This window comes from Bradysia coprophila, unplaced genomic scaffold, assembly GCF_014529535.1.
Source record: "Bradysia coprophila strain Holo2 unplaced genomic scaffold, BU_Bcop_v1 contig_373, whole genome shotgun sequence".
In the NCBI taxonomy this organism is placed as follows: domain Eukaryota; kingdom Metazoa; phylum Arthropoda; class Insecta; order Diptera; family Sciaridae; genus Bradysia; species Bradysia coprophila.
The window spans coordinates 558,254-576,969 of record NW_023503632.1 but is presented as its reverse complement, the minus strand read 5'-3'; the positions used below and the strand labels follow the sequence as shown (position 1 = coordinate 576,969).

The window sequence follows — 18,716 nt, the reverse complement described above, 5'->3', positions numbered from 1 at the left end:
AATGATTCATTACATGAGGGAACAATTTTGAGATAAGAGCAACTGCACAAGTGTGTTGTTGAGCTAGTGTAGAGTTAAATGCTCTTGTTACATAGAAATCACGCCACCGCAAAGTTTGTGTCCAAAAACACAAAACATCAACAATTAATGTCATGTTTATGTTGAAAAGCACAAAATATTTCAGACGTATTCTTCTTCGTCTGGCTGCACCCCACGAAAACTATTTTTTTGTGAATGCCTGTGTACCACGCGAAAGTAGAGATTCCCTGTCGATATTCCCTGCCAAATTGAGATATAAGAATCAATTTTCGCATGGGGCAAGCAATAAAATTTAATGTTGATTGTGTCACGCAAATGTCATGTAATCGACCATTTTTGCAGTGGCCAAAGCGATATGTAATAATCCATTTTTGCATGGGCTAGCAATAATAGTAGTTTTCATACCTAGGACCCGAAAAGTGCGACTTTGTCGTACTTTTTCTCCGTCCAATATGAAAAATACTATTCGTACCTCTGACTAAAAGTCTTTTTTAGCGAATTCGATTCCGGACCTCGCCTTCGGCTCTGTCTGGAAACTTCTCACACAATGCTGCAATGCTGCAAGAACTACCATTTTAGAAATTCTCAAATTCTAAGTTCATGTGGTGTGGTATAGATCATATAGATAAGGTAATTTCAGACGTGACCTCACTTAAGTTTCGTTCATTCATTTGTATGAGATTTTTTTTTACGTGGATGGCATTTCAAACAGCTAGGCCTTGAAGATGATCCATTAAACAAGTTTTCTATTTTTCTATTTTCATCTTACATGACGGACAGCACTGATTACAATGACAGCACGAACAGCACTGACAACGCATTGTATGGCTGTATGGCTCAAAACGAATCGAACACGAACGTCACATTAAACGAAGAAAAAGTTGATTTATTTTTCCCGCTACCTTACGTCGGGTTACAAATCGACTCATTAAAAGCTATTATTTCGATAAAATAATGGGTCCCAAAAAGAAGGAGCGTGAAATCGATTGTGTGAAAATACGGTCTCAAGAACAAACCGACCATGAAATCTTTTTGCAAGCCTTCGAAAGTAAGTAAACGAAAATGATAAACAAAAAAATGTTGCGGTTCATGGCTTCACTTTTCCGTGCAAGCGACCATTGTGGTTTGTCTTATGACAGCTGGCATTTTATTTGACTAAATAAACTCCACCGAATACAGACTGTAAAACCGATACATTATCTAACCGATTACTATCAACACTTCAGTTTTATTTGTACAATTCGAATGAATCGGTCGTCATTGCTCATTTTTCTTGTTTTCTTTCTTTGTAGAACCGACACAAATCTATCGTTATTTAAGGACTAGGAATATGATCACGGTGAGTACATTTCGACCGTTTTACAACTAGAAACCGATCATTACAACCGAACAAAAACCTTTCGCCGGCAGCCGATATTTTTGTATCGAAATTTGTCGTACATGAAAGATCGGATCAAAAGGACAAACAAGTCTCGCAGTACGTTTAAGGTGGACAGTTTGTTATCGAAAAAGATGGACGAGAAGAAGAATGGATCGGCCAATGACAAAACTCTGGGTGAATACATGACGCTAATGTTTCTCGGATTTTTCGACAAAACTCTGCCGGATGACGAAGTGGAAGTGGAAACGCTGGTATCGAAAATTTCGCATAAGAAGCGGAAGGACAGTTTTAAAACGTTACAGGAACGGGTAAGAGAATATTGAAGAGGAGGAAAACCAGACCGAATAGAAGGAATTACGGAATTCGATTTTTAGTTTGGACGATCAGTGGTTAAGATCAATCCGGACATATCCAACAGCAATACAAAAATTCCGGCTGTTTGCGTTCCCACCGACAATTTTAAGACACCCGACGAGTCACTACATCTGTCATACAAACTTCAGTTAAACGTTAAAGTTTTGGAGAAATTCAAATCCGACAGTGAAGGTAATTTGAGACGAAGAAACCGGGGGAGGTGCGGGAAAACAGGAAAAGTAAGAAAATATGCAGTTTTGAGCGAAAACTTTCGCAGATATGGGAAAACTAGTGAAAAATAGGTAAATCAAAGCCAAACGAAAGCGCTGTTCCGGGAACTTGACTCCAAACTTCTGTCACTGTTTTGGAGCACTTCCCATTGAGTTGCGACAACGTTTTTACGTTCAGAAGTTAGATGGACACGCAAAACAAAGTTAAACAACGTTAAACTCATAATTTTCTTTTATGCTGGGTCTCAAAACAGTCGGCTTATTTGCCCGCTGTTGTCCGACGGGAAAATACGCCGACGGTTTTGAGACCCAAAACAAAAAAAATCTGAGTTTTTTGTTGTTTACCTTTGGTTTGCGTGTCCAACTTACTTAATAGCGTAGAAGCGTTGTCGCGCCTCAACGGGCAGTGCCCCAAGACAGCGACAGAAATTTGGAGAAAAGTTCCAGGAAAAAGTCGTTTGTTTTGCTTGATTTTCACTAGTTTTTCCAGCATATCATGTGTTTCCACTAAAAATCGTGAGCGATACATCAAATGAAACAAATCAAATGACGAGACGAAACAAAATGGATTTTTTTAAAGAAAATCGGATTCGTCGATCAGTAGCTATTGGCAAGAAAGCAAGTAAAACTGCATATTTTCCTACTTTTCTTGTTTTCCCGCACCTCAACGAAGTAACGGACCGACCGGTAATGTTTTATTTACTTTAAGAGCTCGTTAGAGACGAGTCAACAAAATAATCTCAATTTCAACCTCCAATCCAATCCATTTCCATCAACAGATCCTCCCGAATCCCTGCCAAAACGCTACAAATCTCAGAACATCGTTTACGAATCCGAACTGCTGGTGTTCGACAAGCAAAAGCGACGCCTATTATCCGATGGCGAATATGAAATTTCGCTTCAGGAGAAACTACAATCTACCAAAAATTCGCCGAAGAAATTGCCTGGCTGGGAAATGATACCGGACACATTCATTGAATCGCTGGAGAAGGAGAATTCGTTCGAAGACTATCAACAATTTCCGAAATTGAAATTTCGACTCGCTTGGACCAAAGAAAAGTGTGACGATCTGGTGGATCGGCCATCGGCTCTGGCATTCGACAAGGACGAGTCGAACAAAGAGAATGCACCCGATAGCAAACAAAATGGAGCTGTGGATGTACCACTAAGTGCCGAAAAGACCCAAATAATCTATCAATTCATCTACAACAACAATTCTCGACAACAAATGGAACCGTGCGAAAATTTCTGTTGCATTTGGTGCAGTTTAGACTGCATGGTATTGTATTCGCTGTTGAAGCACCTGAAGCTCTGCCATGCCCGTTTCAATTTCAAATACGTTCCTTCGAATCCGGCTGTTCGCATCGATATTAGCATAAATGAGCTGTATGATGGATCACCACATGACCTTATCGGATCGTCATCGCTAGCATTTTCTCGAGCTGGTCCCGTTCGGCGGACAACAGTGACGCGAATATTAGTGTGTAGACCGAGGCGCGTGAAACCAAACTTGTCGGAATTTTTGGAGATCGACGAAAATGAATTGAACAGCCAGAGACCGTTCATCACCGGACACAGTCGGTAAATTGGAATAAAAAGTGAATTGACCGTAAATGGAGTCATTGGACGATTTTGTTTTTTCTTATCGTTCCAGACTATATCACCATACTATGACTTGTTTGCCCGTACATCCCAAAGAACTGGATATAGAATCGGAGGATGAAAACGATCCGGTTTGGTTGCAGCAAAAAACCAAAATGATGATTGATGAGTTCACCGATGTAAATGAAGGTGAAAAAGAGATGATGAAACTGTGGAACTGTCACATAATGAGACATGGGTGAGTTGAATTTGTGTTGCTTCATGTTAAGAACTGGTCCTCAGCTTTTTGAAGAAGTTGTAAAAAAACGGAGTCTGACGACACTGCCGAGTCAAGTGAAGTCAAGTCTAGATTGTAGGCTAGATACGCTTTTTTGCTACTACTTTTTGCAACTACTTCAGCTTTTTAATCCTGAAGAGTTGCAAAAAGATTGTTTTTATAGCTGGTTTTGCTACGACTTTTGCCGTAGTAGTTACAGAAGCAGTCCTCAAATTTTAACAAATACTTTTGCAAAATGCTTCGGAAGAAGAGTAAATAGCCTCAATACGAACAACACACTATACGGATAATAGCGGCAGAGTCAAAATGACCCAAAACTATATCGGCTAAATTTGAAGTTTTTGGACAAAATGATGTATGGACGATTTGTACATTATCAAAAATAAGGGGCACCTTCCATACATCACTTTTCGATTGGACCACAGGTACCACCCGGAACCACCTGGAACCACTTGCAAAAATCAAGCAAAATTTCGACTCTGCCGCTATTATCCGTAGAGTGTGTGTTGTTCGTATTGAGGCTATTTAAAGAAGAGATCTGTTCAGCCATAGGGAATTTTTACGAAATGATTCGGAGAAGCAAAAATATTTTGTACTGGCCGCAGGGTATTTCGGATAAGACCTTTATCCGGACTTCCAACAAAAGACGACTTTACCTTTCGGCTGTTTATTGGAAAGTGACTTCACACAATTTTTTTCTTCACTAGGGTCATTACGGTCATTAAGACCTTACCCTTCAGTTAGACTACTTGTCATCGCTAGATGGAATTATATCAAGTGCATATAGTCTAGTCGATAAGGGCAAATGTTTACCAAAATCAGTTGCTCAAACAGCACCCAAAATTCTGCTAAACTTTTTCTAACAAGAAGAGACAAAAAAATTTTGTCTCTTCTTGTTACAATACTTTTAGAAGTATTTTAAGTGCTGTTTGAGCAACTGATTTTGGTAAACGTTTGCCCTTATCGACTTGACTAATAAGTCAACACTCCCACCAAATTGATATAATTCATTACTCCAACTTAATCCATGCAGTTCCATATTATCCTACTCACTCAACCGATAAATTGCCAACATCCGCTAACGGACCAACTTTGGCCATTACTCGATGTTTACAGTTCGCACGCACGCATTTGTCAGTAATTTGACTCTTGAATGAACTATCGACCACTTCGCCGATTGACTTTGCCGCCATGTTCATTTCCCCAACCAAACTAGTCTCAGCCTTTAATGAACCATTGACCATACAGTCAACCGACGTCAACATCATGTTCTTGAACATTGTCTACCGATTATGGGCTTGACCCTTGAACTGATTTTTTACCGACTTTCGCCACTGTGAAACCAATTGATTTGTACTTGGCTTTAACCGAATTGTGATTACTTAAAGTTCAGGACACGACCACACATGTCAACATCATCTACACTTCTCACATTCCAGTGCCTGATGTAACCTGTTTCCGTCGTAACCACGAATTCCCTTCTCCTGAGTCACCATTCACCACCAGCGATTGTATACTTTGCTCACCAAATAAAGTAGTATAGCCTGGCTGGGCCCATAACCTTTTGAATTCATCTTTTTTACAAAGTGATATGGTTGATATGAGCGATAGAAAATTATGCGATTTTGTCAGCGATTTTCATCAGACAACAAATTATCTTTAATTCTCAAGCAGCCATTCAGTCATTTCAAGTTGTGATGTGTTCTCGACGTAATTTTTGTTTTGGTTACAAATTCATTAATTTGGGCAAATTTTATTGTATGGCAACTGGCGACATTCATGTACTCCAATTATTTTCCGTTAATATTTGACGTAAGGAGTTTCCGTGTTATTAAGAATAACCCATCCTAAAATTGTTGCATGTAACGGCTTCGATCATGATAACTAAAATGTAACGTCAAATGCATCAAAAAATTATTTTGAAAGCTGCAAAATTAGTTGCTAAACTTCTCGAACTGTTCTGGCCACTACTTCAGCGAAAGTAGTTGCAAAAGCAATGAAAAAGTAGTTGCAAAACGTTGAGAACTTCTTTTGCCACTACTTCAGCAAAAATGGCAAAAGTATTGCTGGTTTTGCCACTTCCTCAGCTTTTACCAAAAATCCTGAAGTGGTTGTAAAATTAGTTGCATAAAGACGTATCTAGCCTTGACAACTACTTCATGGGGGTAAATCAATTCAAAGCGAAAACCGCGCTAAGACAAACAATTCCCTTTCCAGGTACGTGGGCAACACTCAAATACCGTTGGCATGCGAAATGTTCATCGAACTGAAAGGCAAGGAATTGTTACAAAAGAATTTGTACAAAAATTTCACGATGCATTTGTGTAACCTGTTCGACTACGGCATCATATCGCCCGAAGATTACTACAAGTCCATTCAAAAGTTACAAAAACTTCTGAGTAACGACGATGACGGACGCAAAGTCATAACCGATGCCCGTGAGGAGCAAGTCACTTATTGGGATAAAATTGGCTCACAAAAGCAAATCCAACTACTCGAACAACAGAAAAAGATTCAAGTGAACATTAAAACTCCGGCACCGGTGGCGGCGACTAGTGAAAAGACAGCCGCATTAACGGAAAAGACAATCAAAAGGGATTTGAAATCCAAACTGGACGATGAAAAGTTGCATACGGCGGTAGTGAATTTGAAAAATACAAAGAGTGGAGTTACCAATTCGTCGAATCGGAAGCGGGACGCGGCTCAAAGTAAAGAGGAAAGTGTTGTCATCAAACGGCGTCGGTCTACATTAAGGGGTATGTCGAGTCTATGATTTACCGAAAATGAATTTCCGTCTCATGAAGCCACCATTCCTTTCCGTTTTGTTTAGAATGTACACGCCCGAGTCGTAGCAATGGAACCAATGGATCGCGCAGAACGCCGAAATTGCAGCCGAATCGACGAACAACATAAGATATAAAATAGGAGAAACGGTTCAACCGTTTTCAAACCGAAAAAGCGATAAGAACTTGAAAACCGGAACCATTTTTTTTTGCGTAATTTTTATAACTTTATTTCGTTGTTAATTATTGATTCTATTTTGTAGCGGGAAGAACTAAGTAGAAATATTTATTTTTGAAGTAAATTTTGCAATTTCACGATTTACACGTGCAACTTTAGCCTGCACGAATTTTGTGTCTATTGAGTCGTTCGTTCCGATTAGAACGTTGCTACCGAATCCAAAATTATTAAATTTATGAAATTCTACTGGTCATCAGGCACTCCATTCTTTATCGTAGGGACGTTACAACTGATGCCAATTTGAAGTGTCCTATCAGCAAAAGTCTTTCCTTTATACCGTTGCTTATAGTGCAAGATTACACTCTGGTTCGTAGTGCTTGGTGGTAATTCTTTCCAATTAATTACGCTCAATGTCTCAATTTGGTTTATACCATTTAAACGTTGCGAATAGTTTAAATACATCCAGGTGACCAGGGCTGTAACACAGATAATTCTTAGCGTCACTAGTAATCACACATATCATCCAATCAAAGACTGAGTACTCATTAGATGACAAATGGTTGCATCTAGACTGAAAACTGTACTGTCGGTTAGACCATTGAAATGATTGTGTTCCGTTAGGTTCCATTTGGTTGAAATTCACATATTTCATTTCGTTATACATTGTCATGTTGCTACATGCTCGTTGAATCAATTTTATTTTCCCTAACTGCAGCGTTTTTCCCTTTCGACGTGATCGTTATAACACCGTTGCACGGCAGTGTACACTGCAAGGACATACGAAGGAGTAAGCAACGTTTGAAAATCGTTTGCTTAACCGTCAGGCTGTTTATTTCGTTAAGTTAATTAAAAAATTTGGTTGGTTTCGTAGGATATAGTTATGAAAATGTTAAATCGATTATAACCGAAGGATATTGTTGTATTTTCGATAGCCAGCAATATTATATCGTCAAATCGACCTGCTGAAAATTTATTATTTATTATTCGCATTAATCGATTTTGATTTTTTTTCTTCTTCCTTTTATTCAAATAAAAAGTCGCAAAAATGTACACATCAACATTTCGAAAAATTAAAAATATTTTTCTCTAAAAAATGTGCGTTTCTCTTTAATAAAAATTGAGTGGCCACGAGGAACCGCTGCTGTAAGCCAAGAACAAAATTACATGAAAAGATTGAGACGCTAAGACAAAGAAACAACAGAAATTTCGCTACGGAAATACGCAAAGTTATTCGACCGAAACAGGAAATGAGCGAAAACACATGGAACTCAAGGAGCCTCTCAAACAGTCAATATCGTCAGAAACGATAATGTCGTTCAAAATACGATATTATCGTTCGAACAAATTTTGCCCAGGATGATAATATCAAAGTGTTGTGATTCTGCTGATTGTGTGTTCGGTTTCCATTTTCAGTGATGCATGTGAAAATTTGGACAAAAAAGGTGAGAAGTGAGTAGGTTTTGTCGAAAAACGTGAGAAAAAAAGTTGGTTGATGATGAAAAAAGTTGTAAAAAAGTGAGTGGAAACAAAGCGTTTAGTCATATTCTAGCTGACTTAAGAGTATTAGCGAACAATTTTAGGAAGAAAAACTGTCGACACAGTCTTCTTTTTAACATAAGTGTTAAAACCTAGACGACTAGCTACCAGCTAGACTCTAGCAGCTTCTATTTATAGTGGAGTTTTGGATCGTTTAAGAGAAACACTTAATTCGGGCGTGTCGCCCTTTCAACGTTTGTTTTATTTATGTCGCTTTTTCTACGAGTCATTGATCGGTTTCATTTTAAACCGCAAACTGCGATCGACACATTATCAGAGTTTCAATATCCTCCCACCAATTATTTTACCGAAATAATTTTACAATTTTGCTCCTACCGTTTAAACCAACTTATTTACTGAAGAAGCTCGTCGCATTAACTAGTTTCTATTTGTCCCATTGACGATTCTTGTCCCATTGACCATTGTTGTGTTGTCCCATTGACCATTGTTGTCCCATTGACGATTGTTGTCCCATTGACCATTGTTGTCCCATTCACGATTGTGGTCCCATTGACCATTGTTATGTTGTCCCATTGACCATTGTTGTGTTGTCCCATTGACCATTGTTGTCCCATTGACGATTTACCGTGACTTCCGACACATGATTTCAAAATGCGGTTTAGAACATGCAACGCATTTAACATCCTCCTTACATTGCTTGACAAAGTGACCGTACTTGAAACACCGTGAACATACTTTATTTTCATTGATTATTCTTCGTATTGATTCCAGTTGCATGTTACGTGCTTCCATACACTCTTGAGATAAATGACGATCTTCACAAAATATGCAATTTGCCGTTGCATCTCCATTCATGTATGTCGCCATTGACATTGTATCGAATTTCGATCTTGCTAACGCTCGATGCTCTTCAAGATCCACTTCTTGTCGAAGAAATTCCAACAAGTAGTCCAGTTCTCCTTTCGGTGGAGTTTCTTGTGATCCATCCTTTTCGTACATCGAACTCCTTTGCCACCCAATCAAGGTGTCTTCTGGTAGACTGGACTCTACCATTGGATACAAAAATAGGGATGTTTGTTCCAACGATATATTTAATGACTCTAAAGCTCGGACTTGACACACCAATTTGTCGTATATCGACGAAATACATGATCCCTTGTTGAGATTATTCAAACTCATTTTGAACAATTCACGAACATACACCTGAATCAGTAATTTCTTCTTGCCAAACCTTTCTTTCAATACTTCAATCACCTTCGGATAATTCGCTTCGGTTGCTGGAAATCCTTTAACGATATCATCTCCTCTCGAGTGTGGTTCCATCGATTGAATTAAATATTGGAATTTGTCTGTGGCATGCAACTCTTCATCCTCGTGAATTTTACTGAAGTGCGCCCACCAGCTCAACCAATCCAATATTTTTCCGCTGAATTTCTTCAATTCTATCTTCGGTAACATAAACTGACGTTTTCGAGACACGGAACTGATCGAAGATGCTTCATCACCTTGAACTACTTGCTCTGCTGATTCGATCTTCATTACTTCCTTATCGATTCTCATCTTAGCCGTAACGAGAAGTATTAAAATGTCTTCACAATCCATTGCTTCCTTCAACTGTTCTTCTTCGGTAACGTTCGGACCCAATAACATTTCGTTGAAGATTCCTTCATCTGCATCCTGAATTCTGGATTGCAAATCATTCAGTCTCTCAAATCTCGTCTTCAAACGGATGACATCTTTCACTGGATTCAACAGTTCAGTTTCCAATTCGTTCAGGGATCTTGTAATGAGTCCACGAATAGGTGTACGGGCTTTTTTCAATCTGTCCATTTTGAAACTTCAGCGAATCGTCGAATTTTCTTTCCTTTTAATCTAACGCTCCAAAACCTTGTCCACCCGGGGGCGCCAAATGTTAAAACCTAGACGACTAGCTACCAGCTAGACTCTAGCAGCTTCTATTTATAGTGGAGTTTTGGATCGTTTAAGAGAAACACTTAATTCGGGCGTGTCGCCCTTTCAACGTTTGTTTTATTTATGTCGCTTTTTCTACGAGTCATTGATCGGTTTCATTTTAAACCGCAAACTGCAATCGACACATTATCAGAGTTTCAATAATAAGTTAGGAACAACGTTTCTCCTACGACGTAGCGAATCCGCAACGAAGTCGCTATATTTCAACATAAATTAGGAAAATGTACAATTGTTAAAAGCTTCCTATGTGCAGAATGAGCACTAGCTGAATATCACCAGCTGGATTTACTAACGCACACATTCTTAACAATGTATTTACTTCATTCATACGTGTTATGTGCGCGCATAGATGACGTTAACGTAGAAATGCACTGTGTGTAGGTTGTATTTGAATTATTAAAAATACAAAGCTGGTGCTCATTCTGCACATAGGAAACTTTTACCAATTAGGTTCCAAACAAAAAAAAAATTTATTTTTCTTCGATGCAGAACATTATTATAAGATACTTTGCTTCGTATTATATGCCAAAAAAATGTTTACTTTTTTTTATAAGCCATTTTGAAAACCCAAAAAATAACGAAAAAAACGAATTGACGAAACGAAATACACTCCGGAGTGTATTCCGATTCGAATTTTCATGATTTTTTGCGTGTTCAAAGTGTTCTATAAAAAAAATTAAACATTTTTTTGGCATATAATACGAAGCAAAGTATCTTATAATAATGTTTTGCACCGAAGAAAAATAAAAAAAATATTTGTTTGGAACCTAATTGTAGGTACGAAATTATTATCACGATAACTTGAGCAATTCTCAACAGATTTTCAAAATCTTTTTTTTATTTGATGAAGGATTAAATTGCTCGGGTTAAGTTCGAAGATGATCAAATGATCTGGAAGAAATTCTCAAAAGAAAAGCCTGTACTTTTATTGACACGATAACTTGAGTAATTCCTAACGGATTTTGACGAAGAATTAAATTTCTGAGTTTAAATTCAAAAATTGGCTCTGTGAGTCCGAAGGGCACTAACTCAAAATATATTGAATATGAATGAGGTATTAATACCATATACCTTATGTCATTCAAACCCATTCATACTCAATTGATTTTAAGTGAGTGCCGCTCGGGTAGATGATCTGGCAGTTCTTCCCATTTTTTTTCTCCTTTTTGACGGCTTAATAACTTGACTAATTCCTTACTGATTATCAAGAATTTAGATTTAATAGTCGAAGAATCAAATTTTGATGTCAGTTTCGCAAATGACTAATTGCATGAGAAATGCTACAAGAAGAATTTTTCCGTTGGATTGATAGTCCAAAGCGAATAAGAATAGGAAATTTTATCGGTGTGAAGTAGAATTTTTTTAATTCTCAAGATCAATTTGAAAATGCCAATGAAAGCTATTTTAATAGTGATATCGCCAAATCTTCAAGTGATTGGGGAACAAGCGGTCTCCGATTTCAATGAGCGATAGCTCGTTGGATTTGTCTTTCAATTCTAGGAAACACGTATCTTTCACTTTTTCTAAAAAAAATTGTTTTCTGTGAAAAGCGTTCAAAAGTGAAGACATGTCAGAGGGTACCGAAAACAGTTTTTCGACAATAATTCAAGAAAAAATTATTTTAAATTGTTGTAAGATTGTCGGCCTTGGAAAGACCTACAGGTAGAGTATACGCACCGCTTGGTGCTAGTAGATCCACGAGAGTTATGACTAAAAATATAGTGAATGTTCGGAGAGTCCGCCGTCTCTGCAGCTTCGATGTTCCACGGAACTGAGTATGGGGTGTTGTAGCTGACCTCGCCCATTATTGTTGTACATATGAACCCAGTACTTTTGTGCTGCAAGCCTACAGAATTCTTGGAAAACAAGGCATCAGAACAGTCAGAGCGTTGCCCCCAACGGGATTATCAAAATGTTTACAATTCATACACGCAGACTTTCAGTGATAGCCTGCGTCAATGCACCCAACGATCAAATCCGAGAATTCTAATAATAACAAAGTTTCTTAGAGTTGTAATATATTGAATCTAATAATATTTTGAACGAACGATGACACTATGAATACTACTAAATCCGAAAATGTTGCCAGCGGCGCCTGCATACTCCTTCGTAATTAGACTAGAAAAATACTAGAGGTTAAAGTACTGGAAGTCATGAAAGCTGTTTTTCAAGCTATGCAGACATTAACGACCAGAACATAAATTCACCAAAAAACCAATTTCCGGTTAGATCGTGACTTCAATTTATGTCAGTGGTTCTCTCTAAAGGATCTACTTACTTCGAACTTAGTCGAATTTAAAGGAGAAACAACCGTCTGCAACAGTATTTAAAGACTATTTGTAAACAAACACTGATGCAATTCTAGCTCTTATTGTAAATGAGAATGTTGAGCTAGCATGAAATGAATTTGTTATTTAACAAAATGATCTATTTTACTGTTTGTGAAAGACAAAGAATCAAAAAATTTCGCTCGCTCCGCTCGCGAAATCCTTTCTCTTCTTATCTACATTGTATTCCACTGAACCTTTAAATACGTAACGTTAGATTGAAAGCCCCTCAATCAGCTCAACATATACAACCATTTCCTTGTAATTTACATTGTGCACTGCACTGCACCCAACGAGAAAGTAGAAGTCGGCATGTCTGTTACAAATATACACTTTTGCCATTGTTACATTCATATGAAAATAGTGATAAATAAAGGACAGTGAGGGATTCTTTTGAAAAACAGCCTACCGAAATCGGACGCATTTTCCAGTGGACTTTTTTATATGTGCCTAGAAAGGACTTCGACCCTAGAACCCAAAACCACTTTCAAAAAAATTCTTCGAAGCTTTTGTGACTGGTGAAAGGTGATCAAAAACCGAAAACTTGCACTTTTCTTACCAAAATTTCTCCGGGTACACGTTTCGTACAGGGTCGTGTGGGGTGTCATTAGAAAGGTAATCACATGTACTATTGAGCCGTATAGAGACTCATTGGTTTTAAAATTAATCCACACTGAAATGTGTGCAGTTGAAGTTTTCAACAGAAAACTTGCACTTTTCTTACCAATATTTCTCTAGTTACCCGAGCCGTACATGGTGGTGTGGGGTATCATTTGAAAGGTAATTTTATGTGCTTTTGGGCCAAATAGGGTCTTATGGGGTTTGGATGCATATGCGATGAAATATGGGCACTTAAACATTTCAACTTCTCATATTTCATCGCATATGCATCCAAACCCCATAAGACCCTATTTGGCCCAAAAGCACATAAAATTACCTTTCAAATGATACCCCACACCACCATGTACGGCTCGTGTAACTGGAGAAATATTGGTAAGAAAAGTGCAAGTTTTCTGTTGAAAACTTCAACTGCATATATTTCAGTGTGGATTAATTTTAAAAGCAATGAGTCTCTATTCGGCTCAATAGTACATGTGATTACCTTTCTAATGACACCCCACACGACCCTGTACGGCTCGTGTACCCGGAGAAATTTTGGTAAGAAAAGTGCAAATTTTCGGCTTTCGATCACCTTTCACCAGCTATAAAAGCTTCTAAGAATTTTTTTGAGAGTGGTTTTGGCTTCAAGGGTCAAAGTCCTTTCTAGGTACCTATTAAAAGGTCCACTAGAAAACACGCCCGATTTCGGTAGGCTGTTTTTCAAAAGAATCCCTCAGTTTGTTTAAGCGAATTTTCTAAATTCCCATATAAAGCTTGCCCCCGACGGGAAAAAGTAAAGTCGGCGCGTCTGTTTGCTGCGACTGATAATACGTCCGTAGCCCTAATACGCCTGTAACCCTAATACGTCTTCAACCCTCTTATGCGTCTGTTACCAAAATGCTTCCGTAACCCGCTTGCGTCCTTGACATTATTGCCCACCTAGCCGAAGTTGGACATAGTCAAATTTACTGAATTACGAAAGCCCTGACGAAGTACCTCTGAAATAAAACCAACAATTTACGACATTATTTTAGAAACCCAAAATTCTGACTACTAGTCAGATCCAATGTTAGTAATATCAAGAGGAAAATTATTTAATTATTCTCGGAGGATTTTAGTCAAATAAAATGTTAGCGTATAGCAAATCACCTCAGGACTCCGGAACAGTAATTAGTTTTTCATTCGGACCAATATTTGCTACGTGACAGGAGTTTGGAAAACCGTTTGCTCCCACTTGATTATATGGTTTTTCCAAACTCCTGTCACGTAGCAAATATTGGTCCGAATGAAAAACTAATTACTGTCCCGGCGTCCTGAGGTCATTTGCTATACGCTAACACTTTATTTGACTAAATTACTCCGAGAAAAAAATTTAATAATAATTTTTCTCTTACAGTGAACGACATCTCAAATGTCTCACTGTCAAATTTTTCTGAGAATTTTATTGTGTCATTGCAAATTCACAATGACATTCTCTGAAAAAAATGACAGTGAGACATTTGAGATGTCGTTCACTGTAATATTACTAACACTAGATATGTTTTAACGACATATATTCGCGACATAGCGAAGCGTTTTTCTATTGATAAGGTAAATGAATAGTAGACGATAAAAAAGGAAAAAATCCACATTTTGGCACCATTTTTTTTAAGACCTAGGCTTGCAGCACAAAAGTACTGGGTTTATTTATATGTGGAACCATAGTGGGCGAGGCCAGCTACAACACCCCATACTCAGTTCCGTGCAACATCGAAGCTGCAGAGAAGGCGGACTCTCCGAACATTCACTACATTTTTAGTCATAACTCTCGTGGATCTACTAGCACCAAGCGGTACCTATAGGTCTTTCCAACCCTCTGACATGTCTTCACTCTTCACTTTTGCACGCTTTTCACAGAAAACAAATTTTTTTAAGAAAAAGTGAAAGATACGTGTTTTTTAAAATTGAAAGACGAATCCAACGAGCTATCACTCATTAAAATCAGAGACCGCTTTTTCCCAAAGTTAAAAAAATCACCTGCAGATTTGGCGATATCACTCTAAAAATTAAGAAAATTCATTTTTTTAAAAATAAATAACAACTTTATTATCATTCAGAGTCAATACACGTGTGGAACACTATTTCAATATCAGTCAATGGATATGACCCACCTAAATGGTAGTCTGAGTTAAGAAGTTATAATCAGGTCAACTTGATAGCTAATTTTATATTTGGCTATCAAAAACTTAACCTCTTCCATTATACCGTAGCCGAAGCCGTAGAGTGTGATACATTTAATCAATCAAAAAACGAGAAAATCGAATGCTGTAGTCACAATAGTTATTTATGTAACAAGAATCGTATGAAGGTATGTTATCGCATTAGATGTCAGATTGCCAATCCGATGCGAGGCCGAGGTTGGCAAGACGTCGTGTGCGATAATATGCCAGCATACGATTCTTGTTGCATACAACGTTTTATGCAATGAAGAAAATCGAATAAATATCGAAGATGTTCATACGACATTGCACACAGGCGGCGTAAGTTACAAATATCATCACTGAATTGCATAAAAGAATTGTTTCATAAAAACAGCATAAAACAGCTTTTTCATGTAGTTTTTATTGTGGATGGCGAAATAAGTGAGAAAAAGTGAGAAAAGTTGGATAATAACTAAAAAAAGTTGCTCACTTACAACCTCTTCAAAATTTGTTTGCTAAAAGTGACAAAATTGAGTCACATGCATCCCTGGTCTTTTGCTTGATCCGCGTTAGCAATGTCAGACTTGGCCATTTCAATTCGATGAAGAAAATAAATTTTCAGAAGATAATCGATCCGATCAAAGAACTCTTGACGAAATAGTCGATAAAAATTTTTGCTCCGCGTTTTGATTTCATCATTGAATTCGATAGAAACGCAATCGAAATTCACAGCACCAGCGGTAATCTTAACAGACACTTCTAACGGAATATACGTCGACCGGTCAAAACGATTCGATGAATCGAGCGCTTCCATCTCCCACGCATTGTCGTTAAATGATTTTTGTTTTCGGTTCGCAAACACGTCACGCGCTCCGACCAAATCAAATTTTTTTACAAATTCATCAGAAGATTGCACATCGTATACGTCCAAACAGAAAATGTATCTCAGTATATCAGCAATCATTTCGATTACTTCTTTAGCCCACACTTTTCGGATCGACTGTCCGTCGATTTGTACATCGCAATTGTTCGTTACGATTTTCCATGCATCATACTGGCTGATATTCAATATGTAATTTGTGGGCGTTAATTGCATTGTGACCGTGTGTCCGTTTTGTGCATTTTTGGAGAGAACTGATACAATCGATAAATATTCGTTCTGCTCTGCTTGTTCTGCTAGCATCATTGCTTCCTTCGCTTGTTGTTCTAAGTTCCGTTGTTTAGCTTGAGATCTTCTCTCCAATTCCTTCACGTTAGCATATCGATCAAATTGGTCAACGTCAAATATTCGTAAAAACATCGATCGCGTTTCCCCTTTCTGTAGTTCGCATTCAACAATTTCCGCTGCGTAGCCAATTTTCCAAACGATCCGTTCAAAATTTTCGGTTAAAATGTCGCCGGGAATCTTGTGCATAAGGTCGAATGGATCTTGTATGCAAAGGGAGTGTCTATGTTTACCCAAGTCCATTGGGCTTTCACTGCGATCGGCCAACAGAATTTGTCTATAGCGTTCCAATTCAATGATCTTGTTCTCATAGACATCCGCTTTGGACAACGTTTTCCCGTACAACGGACAAATCAATTGTGAACCATAATCGAAATCACGATAGAATTTGAAGAAACCAAGCAGTAATTCGGACCATGGACTCTCATTTTCCGTTTTATTCGGCATCGAATAGTCGAATGCAAAGTTGAAATGAGAAACCATTGATGGGGGTACATTTCGCTGAAATTCGTCGATCGGTGGTACGATTGGTTTCGGTAATGTTTGCAAATAAAATATCAGCATCCAAACAACAGCATAATTCGATATGCGCTTCACTCCGGAACAGTCGTGGATTTTCATCCAATATTTGATGATAACGGCCAGCTTGTGAATACGATCGTCGAATGTTACAAGATGCGCAACAATCGGACTGTTTAGGCTACCGAATCGATTGGAGCAATTGAAATCGCAATTAGTGAGTGTAGCGATGTGGGTGCCCTTTACAATTGGAACTCGCGGTCTGGTAATCGATTGGAGGTTCGCAAACTTTTTAGTGGATTCTAAAATTTCTCGAATTATTTTAATCCGAGACAAATTTGATTTATGCTGTTCCCGATTTGGTAGCTCGACATAAAAATCCAAATCTGAGTCTGTGGATGTAAAGACAATGGTCAAAGAGATTTAAACTCAATTCAATGTTAATCGTCGATTGTTGTACCTTTAAATGCAATTCCCATCACAGACGAACCAAACAATCGAATTTGATCGTTTTTAAATATTCCTGGATAGTGATGTTGGAATGCTGCCAAGACATCTTTCTCTACTTGATGTCGCTGAACGTTATGTAGCAGCGTTCGAACTAAAGTTTCCAATTCCTCACCGACTTTACAGTTCATCAATTCACTGCGAACAGCTTTCTGCATACTTTCCAATGCTTCATCGGCTGGATCTTCAATCTTTGTTTTCTTCTCTTTTATTTCACTCTTCTTTTCTGAAAGGAAGGAACCGAGTGCAGTGCTACTTATGATTTTGAATGTAGAAGAAATTCAAAAATAAAATTTACTTTCTTTATCCGATGTGGCATCTTGGGATTTTGGCATTTCTGTTGTGATTATTTTTAGTTTCGTTTGGATTTTATGATTTCTGATTCGAAAGTAAAGCAATTTTGTCACCTTTGACAGTTCAGTTTTGTTGTTAAAATAGGTTTGTTCCAAGTAACTGTAAACACGAACTTTGACAACCCGAACAACGACAATTTCATCCATAGCAACGTCGCTTACGTGATATTTCATACAAATCGTTTGGATTTTATGATTTCTGATTCGAAAGTAAAATCGAGCAACGTCGCCTACGCGATTTACACTGAGATATTATTGAGGTTATGGTTATATGGATGAAATTTGACAATTCATATGGCCTTGGAACAAACCTATTATATGTGATATCAGTTTTGTAAACGAAAAGTAATTTTTTATGCCAAATACTGCGAAAGTTTGTATTTTCGGTCCTCAAATGGTGACCGAAAGTAAAAAAATTCAGGCCTTGGGCCGAAAGTAAATGTCACTGTCATCATTTTACTTTCGCCCCGTGGGCTTGCGTATTTGCGGGCCGAAAGTAAATGTCACTGTCATCATTTTACTTTCGGTCCTCATATGTCTCGAAAACACATGTTCACTTGATTGAAAGTACGCATTCAGTGTAGTGTTGTGTTGACGATAGCCAAATGTTTTGTGAGCAAGTGAATGTATGTTTACAGTAATTTCATTTGTTAACCCTTTAAATTCTCTCGGTACACTCAGAAAATTCACAAT

General features: G+C 38.0%; 2 protein-coding genes and 1 long non-coding RNA gene across 3 annotated transcripts; 2 read left to right on the top strand and 1 right to left on the bottom strand.

Moving 5' to 3' along the window:
* Window positions 1–878: 878 nt before the first annotated feature.
* LOC119082041 (polycomb protein Su(z)12-like) lies at window positions 879–7,808 on the top strand. The gene is made up of 8 exons (XM_037191368.1): window positions 879–1,087; window positions 1,332–1,378; window positions 1,450–1,728; window positions 1,795–1,966; window positions 2,784–3,585; window positions 3,659–3,844; window positions 6,101–6,639; window positions 6,714–7,808. Exons 1-8 carry the CDS (start codon window positions 994–996, stop codon window positions 6,794–6,796), a joined length of 2,202 nt encoding a protein of 733 aa, XP_037047263.1. The 5' UTR covers window positions 879–993; the 3' UTR covers window positions 6,797–7,808.
* Window positions 7,809–11,055: 3,247 nt separating this feature from the next.
* Window positions 11,056–15,681, top strand: LOC119082048. The gene is made up of 3 exons (XR_005088567.1): window positions 11,056–11,070; window positions 13,643–13,647; window positions 15,550–15,681. It is a non-coding gene; the product is annotated as an uncharacterized LOC119082048 (long non-coding RNA).
* A 54-nt stretch (window positions 15,682–15,735) lies between these two features.
* LOC119082042 (speckle targeted PIP5K1A-regulated poly(A) polymerase-like) lies at window positions 15,736–18,152 on the bottom strand. Its single transcript, XM_037191369.1, has 3 exons — window positions 17,969–18,152; window positions 17,624–17,896; window positions 15,736–17,555 (listed from the first exon to the last, which is right to left on the bottom strand). Exons 1-3 carry the CDS (start codon window positions 18,003–18,005, stop codon window positions 15,955–15,957), a joined length of 1,911 nt encoding a protein of 636 aa, XP_037047264.1. The 5' UTR covers window positions 18,006–18,152; the 3' UTR covers window positions 15,736–15,954.
* Between the last annotated feature and the right edge of the window lie 564 nt (window positions 18,153–18,716).